General features: G+C 39.7%; 1 protein-coding gene across 1 annotated transcript in view; it reads right to left on the minus strand.

Moving 5' to 3' along the window:
* The window catches only part of GUCY2D (guanylate cyclase 2D, retinal), a 149,171-nt gene that overhangs the window by 52,394 nt on the left and 88,362 nt on the right, over positions 1-8,415 (minus strand). The window contains exons 2-7 of the mRNA XM_053719487.1: positions 8,014-8,312; positions 7,521-7,872; positions 7,214-7,298; positions 5,525-5,618; positions 5,291-5,422; positions 5,057-5,137 (exon numbers count right to left, since the gene is read on the minus strand). Of these exons, the coding sequence (XP_053575462.1) occupies positions 5,057-5,137; positions 5,291-5,422; positions 5,525-5,618; positions 7,214-7,298; positions 7,521-7,872; positions 8,014-8,312 (1,043 nt within the window). The remainder of the gene's footprint in view (positions 1-5,056; positions 5,138-5,290; positions 5,423-5,524; positions 5,619-7,213; positions 7,299-7,520; positions 7,873-8,013; positions 8,313-8,415) is intronic.

Below are 8,415 nucleotides of genomic sequence, written 5' to 3' on the forward strand. Positions count from 1 at the left end.
TGTGACTTCTGCCGCTTGGATGAGGATGGATGTCCGGTCTTTGAAAACTGTAAGTGGATCTTCGGGTGTTAGTGTTAGGGTTTTTTAAGGGTTTATTGGGTGGGTTTTAATTTTAGGTTAGGGACTTTGGGCAGTAAAAGAGCTGAATGCCCTTTTAAGGGCAATGCCCATACAAATGCCCTTTTCAGGGCAATGGGGAGAATAGGTTTTTTAGATAGGTTTTTATTTGGGGGTGTTGGTTGTGTGGGTGGTGGGTTTTACTGTTGGGGGGGTATTTGTATTTTTTTTACAGGTAAAAGAGATGATTTCTTTGGGGCAATGCCCCGCAAAAGGTCCTTTTAAGGGCCATTGGTAGTTTAGTGTAGGCTAGGGTTTTTTTTTATTTTGGGGGGGCTTTTTTATTTTGATAGGGCTATTAGATTAGGTGTAATTAGTTTAAATATTTGATAATTTATTTTTTATTTTGTGTAACTTAGTGTTTTTTATTTTGTGTAACTTAGTTGTTATTTTTTTGCAACTTAGTAATATTTAATTGTAGATTTAAATAACTTGAGTAGGGTTAGGTTTTTAAATATGTAATATAGTTAATTTAATTGTTTAATGTAATTTTAGTATAATAGCGTAGGTTAATTAATAGTTTAATATAGTTTAATGTAATTGTAGGATAATAGTTAGGGTAGGTTAATTAGTAGTTTAATATAGTTTATTTTAATTCTAAAGGTAAGTTTAAATTTATTATAAGATAGGGATGAGTTAATATTTAATGTAAAGTTAGCGGGTTGTTAGGTTTAGGGGTTAATAGCTTAATTTAGTTTATGGCGATGTGGGGGGCTGGTGGTTTAGGGGTTAATAGGTTTATTAAGTGGTAGTGATGTGGGAGGCCAGGGGTTTAAGGGTTAATACATTTATTTAGTTGCGAAGGGGTCCGGGAGCGGGGGGATAGGGGTTAATAACTTTATTAGAGTTGCGGTGGGCTCCGGGAGCGGAGGGATAGGGGTTAATAACTTTATTAGAGTTGCAGTGGGCTCTGGGAGCAGCGGGATGGGGGTTAATAACTTTATTTAGTTGTAGCGGGGTCCGGGAGCGGCGGGATAGGGGTTAATCATTTTAGTATAGTGGCGGTGCTTAGTGACAGGGTATAAATAAAGTTGGAAAAAATCCGAATAGCAGCGAGATCAATGACTGCTTGTTAACAACAGTCCGATGCTCATCGCCCCATACTTGGTGCGCGGCTTTTTTACAGCTTTTTTATAAATAAGGAGAGTGTATTCAGGTACGCGGCCGCGATGTTAGGCAAGCGTATTGGTGCCGTTGAATGCAGCATAGTTGACAGCTTGATAGATAGGCCTCCTGGCCAGCAGGAGGTGGCAAAGAGCACCCCAGCAGAGCTCTTAAGCGTCACTTCCCTTACCCATAATCCCCAGTCATTCGGCCGAAGGAAAATGGAAAAAGAAGATAACACAAGTGTATAGAGGTGCCTGAGGTTTGTACCAAAAAATTGCCGTCTTGAATGTAAATAAGGGCGGGTTGTGGAATCTCCATGCCCGGAAAGAAAGACATTTATCAGATAAGCATTAATTTTGTTTTCTTTCCTATGGCATGGAGAGTCCACAATTTCATTCCAATTACTAGTGGGAACCAATACCGAAGCTAGAGGACAAAGAATGAAAGGGAGGGAGAACAAGACAGACGGACCTAAACAGAAGGCACCACCACTTGAAGAACTTTTTAAAAAAATTTTTAGTAGACAACCCAAAGTATTGATCTAGGCCCATTTTGGTATATTTCATGCCACCATTTCACCGCCAAATGCGATCAAATAAAAAAAAAAAGTTCACTTTTTCACAAACTTTAGGTTTCTCACTGAAATTATTTACAAACAGCTTGTGCAATTATGGCATAAATGGTTGTAAATACTTCTCTGGGATCCACTTTGTTCACAAATAGCAGACATATATGGCTTTGGTATTGCTTTATGGTAATTAGAAGGCCGCTAAATGCCGCTGCACACCACACGTGTATTATGCCCAGCAGTGAAGGAGTTAATTAGGGAGTGTGTAGGGTTAATTTTAGCTTTAGTGTAGTAGACACCCCCAAGTATTGATCTAGGACCATTTTGGTATATTTCATGCCACCATTTCACCGCCAAATGCGATCAAATAAAAAAAATTGTTACATTTTTCACAATTTTAGGTTTCTCACTGAAATTATTTACAAACAGCCTGTGCAATTATGACACAAATGGTTGTAAATGCTTCTCTGGGATCCCCTTTGTTCAGAAATAGCAGACATATATGGCTTTGGCGTTGCTTTTTGGTAATTAGAAGGCCGCTAAATGCCGCTGCGCACCACACATGTATTATGCCCAGCAGAGAAGGAGTTAATTAGGGAGATTGAAAGGGTTAATTTTAGCTTTAGTGTAGTAGACAACCCAAAGTATTGATCTAGGCCCCTTTTGGTATATTTCATGCCACCATTTCACTGCCAAATGCAATAAAATAAAAAAAAAAACGTTCACTTTTTCACAAACTTTTCACAAACTTTAGGTTTCTCACTGAAATTATTTACAAACAGCTTGTGCAATTATGGCACAAATGGTTGTAAATGCTTCTCTGGGATCCCCTTTGTTCAGAAATAGCAGACATATATGGCTTTGGCGTTGCTTTTTGACAATTAGAAGGCCGCTAAATGACGCTGCGCACCACACTTGTATTATGCCCAGCAGTGAAGGGGTTAATTAGGTAGCTTGTAGGGAGCTTGCAGGATTAATTTTAGCTTTAGTGTAGAGATCAGCCTCCCACCTGACACATCCCACCCCATGATCCCTCCCAAACAGCTCTCTTCCCTCCCCCACCCCACAATTGTCCCTGCCATCTTGAGTACTGGCAGAAAGTCTCCCAGTACTAAAATAAAAGGCTTTTTTTTTTATATAATAATAATTATGTAGCTCTGATGGACCCCCCTAAACCAGCTCTCTAACCCTCCCCCTGCTACCTATGTGCCGCTATCTTGGGTACTGGCAGCTGTCTGCCAGTACCCATTTTGCCCCCCAAAAAAGTTTTTTTTTTATTTAAAAAATTTTTGTTTTAATTTTTCTGTAGTGTAGCAGCCCCTCTCAAAACCCCCCTCCCTCTCCCCCTCCCAGATCCTACGATTCTTATTTTCTTCCCCTCCCTCCCTCCCCCTCCTTCCCATTCATTTTCATTGATGGCAGTGGTTGCTGTGCGCGCGCGCACACACACATGCGCCCGCACCACACGCAGGCTCCCCCGCACGCTGCCGGCACCCGGCGTTCACATTGCACATAGAGTATCCGGATGCCGGGTAGAGATGGGCCGACCACCCGCCAATGCTCCAACCCACCAACGATGTTCCGATCGGCACCATCACTACCGGTACAGAGAGGGCCACAGAATGGCTCTCTCTGCATTGGTTTGTAAAAAAATTATATTGCAGGATGCCTCAATATCGAGGCATCACTGCAATACCATAAAAGCGGCTGGAAGCGATCAGGATCGCTTCCACCGCTTTAAAGACCAGAGGATGTGCCAGGAATGTACTTGGTCGTTAAGGATGTTTTTTTGTAGGACGTTCCTGGCATGTCCTCAGTCGTTAAGGGGTTAATATGCCCTTGGTCTGAATAAATCTCTACCCTAGAGATAAATCATGTCCCAGAAAGACATCCAACGAGGGTTTAACCCCTGAAGTGCTGGTTCCTTCTAACCTAGAAGGGAAAGCACTTACCTGTGGATCCGGCTGCCGGGCAGGGAACAGCTTCTTAGGTGTGACAGATATAGTAACCTCTGCCAGTGACCTGTACAAAAAGAAAAGACAGAGTAACCAACCCTGGCTTTCTATTACAGGGGTAGAAACAACATGAGAAGTTAAGCAAAGACAACCTCGCCATCTTCTAACTGCTAAAAGCCACCATTACTCTTACTAAAGAGATTGACATGGACACAGCATAGCCCCAATCCTTGCTAGCAGGGAAAAGTACCCATAAAAAAGGATTAATATCTTCAGACACCATCTTCGCACATCCTCCCTTGAAAGGCAAAGAGAATGACTGGGGATTATGGGTAAAGGAAGTGACACTTAACAGCTCTGCTGGGGTGCTCTTTGCCTCCTCCTGCTGAGTTGAATTCCCACTAGTAATTGGAATGAAATTGTGGACTCTCTATGCCATAGGAAAGAAAGAAGGTTTTTCAGTAACTTGTAATGGCAGTGCTTTGGAGAGTGCAATACCGCTTATTTTTTTTGCTTTATTTACGCACCTGGTTTAGCGCAAAACTTGTAATCTGGGTGTGTGTAATTTAAAACAACTTTCCAATTTACTCCTGTTATCAAATTTACTTTGCTCTATTGGTATCTTTTGTTGAAGAGCAAACCTAGGTAGGTTCACAGGAGCTTAGGAAAGTGCACAGGGTTTTTGCAACAATGTTTTTATAAATGTTATACTTTGTTGCAAATACTGCTGCCATAGAATGGTAAAAACATATGCAACCTAATTAGCTCCTATGAGCCTTCCTAGGTAACGGTTTACTCTTCAACAAAACATATCCAAAAAGAAAAACAAAATAGATAATAGAAGTAAACTGGAAAGTTGGTTAAAATAGTATGATCTAGCTAAACCATTAACATTTCATTTTGACTAAAAAGAAGGGTCTAAATACATACCTTCTATGCCCTATTAATATCAGTTTAAAATCTTAAATAGCTAATTTTCTAATCTTGATCTGTTTGCAGAGCTCCCGAACATGTTTATGAGGGATGTACCTTGTTTAAAAACTATGTCCCACTGTTCCTTCTGCTGCTTCTCCCCCCTTGTAAATATTTTGTTATCACATACACTTCCCTGGACTTCACAGATCCAGACTCCCTTAGCGCCATCCATGGCACACACTAGTCCCACCCATGACCCATTCTGACTCCGCCCCTGAGGTTCTCTGATCAGGCTACTGAGGCTCTGTTCTCAGCTTCCCAATATTCTATTCAGATGCCATTTCTAGACTCATTCCTATTAATATAATGGCTCACATTCTACACTCACACTTACCTTGCAGAAGACATTCTTTGTTGCTGGCCTGAGCTCTCCATGTTTCTCCCCCGGAAACTTCTTTAGCCAAGCCCAATCTCCCTATGAGTGAGATATTTTATACACACAAATTAAATATGACCCTGAACAATTATTTTTAAACACAACTCAATTTAGAGAAAGCTAGCAAATAAAAAAAATAATAAAACAACAAGGTGTTAAGGTATCAAAGGCAAGTGGGAGATGTACATTTACCTCATACACTGCAACATTAGTGTTATGGGGAGTTGCCACTGACACACTCTTCCCTGAGAGGGAATGACGTGGTGTTCTCATATCACTGACGCTCCGGCCCAACATACTGCATCTGCTGTCATCACAAACTTTCTGAAAGCAAAAGTATCACTTTATAGCTTGCTCTGTTTCTCCATGTATCATCCCCAAATATTTCACTTTACACAGCTCTTCCCCTCACCTTCTCATCCTCACCTTCCTGCTCTGTGTGTAGATGAAGGTTAAATCCTCCGTTGTAAGGATAATTTTGTTGGGTCCTTTCATGAGATTTGCTTGTTGGATCCGACGTCTGCCGAGATATGTTACATTTGTTATTAATGCAAAAATATACCTGCTATATATACCTAGCTTATAAATCTTGCTGTATATACACAGTGACCACTGTTTTTTTATTAATAAATGTAGAGAATATAAACACTAACACATAAAAATGTGACAGAATTGTTCTATAAATTAAAAAAATAACTTTATTTGTATGATTAAACAGTACAAAACTGTTCCAAACTGTCCATGAAAAATAATACTAAGAGGAAGCGCTACAACACCCCTGTAAGGGGATGTGTTGCTTAAGGTGGAGTCCAAGAGGTATATCTATAGTGGGGTCCAAAGGTATATCTAAATCGGTTATATAAGAGACTCTATGAAAAATAATAATATGGTATATACAATTTAATGCTAAAAATCATATATACCAAATTGTATATACCATATTATTATTTTTCATAGAGTCTCTTATATAACCGATTTAGATATACCTTTGGACCCCACTATAGATATACCTCTTGGACTCCACCTTAAGCAACACATCCCCTTACAGGGGTGTTGTAGCGCTCCCTCTTAGCATTATTTTTGATTCACATACTGAGATCTGGTTGGGAGATCTTGCTCATTTGAGGAGGAGCCTGTGTTGTATCTTTGGCGCTGTTGATATTTTCTGTTTTTGTTCCAAACTGTCCCCTATTTTGCAGGATATAAGACCAGTGTTTTGTAATCATACTCCCAGTTTCACTATGAATTCCTGAACCTTGCACACAAATACCTGAAATGCCCAACTCCACCCCCAAACTACCTAAACTCCAGCCACAGATTTTTTTTTTTCTGAGCCAACTGGCTCTAACAGCTTAGCTGTCACAGTAGGTATAGCGACATGTAACAGCATATACCCAAGGCAACCCTCAAAGTGAAGGCACATGCTAAAGTTGGTGGGAGTGGGGTGTCAGAAAAAAAGTGGCACTGAAAAGTACCTTTATATTGAGGTCTATGGGAACTGTGTGTTCCCATAGACCGCAATGTAAATATATATATTTATGTGTTAATATGTGTATATATAAATATTAACACATAAATATATATGTATATAATCATATACATATATATATAAAAATGTTGCCTATTTCTGCGCTACTTACCCCTTCACTGCACAAGGTTCTGATGCCGTCTTTCGTGAGGGCAATGCTTCCTAGATGTGCATTGTGATTAACTTGTATTACCAGTGCACATTATCGTTAGCTCGTATTACAAAGGGGTGTGCTAATATCCCTTGCTAGCAAGCAATATTTAGTGTTCCACTTGTAATCTGGCCCTAGCTCTTTTAATGGAAACTAAGCAAAAAACAAACAAACAAACAAACAAAAAAAGCGAAACAAAACAAATCAAACAAAAACAGCCTAAACTTGCAATCAAAGTTTTCACATTGGAATTCTAATAAACTGGAATGGAGATTGTTGAAAGCAGAGCCAACATAATGTCACAATTTGATTAAGAAAAGAGTAATGCATTTGATGTGTTTTTAGTTATTGGTGGATGGATGTACCAATAATTGACCTATACCATTTGACTTCAAAGTATTTATATATTGTGGCTTTTACTTTCTTCCCATCATACCTTATATAGCAGGCAAAAGATGCTCCGGTGAGAGCTAAACTTGAGAGCAGGATAACAACCAGAAGTACAGATGTTGGATCCACACCTAAAATAAATTGGTAGAGAAATGTACTTAGTACAGTTTTTCCCCAATATAGAAATTCTTCATCACTATATTATTCTGTGTTCATGATAACGTTATATATGCATTATAGCCTTCAAATCTTTTATATATGTATATTTTCAGTAGCTATGCAGTTCCATTACATATGCCAAATCAGTAATTGCTTTGTAGATATGTATGACTGTTATACAGTAATTTACTTACCCCCTGTGCAGATTGAACTCCTGTCAAACCAGCAATCAGAGTCTGTCCCAGGTCGGTAACCATAGGGGAAATGTATCTCATTCACATAGCGTAGTTGTCCCGTAGCTGGTTGGAGATTATATACCACGGAAAGACGACTACCTCTACCATCTGTATCCAGAATAACATAGGGTGTCAAGGAATCTCCATCCTCATCAGTTGACAAGGGAAGCCCAAATCCATCCATGTATATGTTCTGAGCATGACGTGCAATGGAAGTACCTGTTAGACGGTGGCCAGACTTATATGACCTGTCCGCTGCTGTGGCCAGGAGGTAGATAGAATTATATATTGTTGCAAAAAGAGGGGATACCTGGATGGAAAAATAAAGAAAGAAACACTATAAAACCAAGTAATGAAACAAGGAGTCAATTTCCCTTGTTGGGAAAATAACTAGACATATAGACAATACAAATGTCCTTCCTACTGTAAAATTGTTCAATGGTTGCAGTACCTCATTTGGGTCTATTTCATGTGGCACTTCACGATTGGCTTTTGCTTCTTGAAATGATTTATAAAAGTTCCCATGTTCAGAGGTGACAGTAATAGTTAGGACAGCATCATATGCTCGTCGAAGCTTGGTGTTGTTCATCAAGACATGGAATGGTTGGTCATAGGGAAGGCTGTATTGAAGAGTGTCATAAGGAATGAAGACCACGGAGCCATCTGCCATGCGCAGGTCATGGGCCACCTCAAGAAGGTAACGCTGGTCCTCTCCACCAATCAGAACAGAGGGCATGCACATCACCACCACTAAAGGAAGAATGTGAAAGTAGATAAGATTTAAAAAATGTGTGATCAAAGAAATGCATTTCTAATTAATAAATGGTATCACATAATACCGTGCTTAACTGAG

The sequence above is a fragment of the Bombina bombina genome, chromosome 6 (assembly GCF_027579735.1).
Source record: "Bombina bombina isolate aBomBom1 chromosome 6, aBomBom1.pri, whole genome shotgun sequence".
Classification (NCBI taxonomy): domain Eukaryota; kingdom Metazoa; phylum Chordata; class Amphibia; order Anura; family Bombinatoridae; genus Bombina; species Bombina bombina.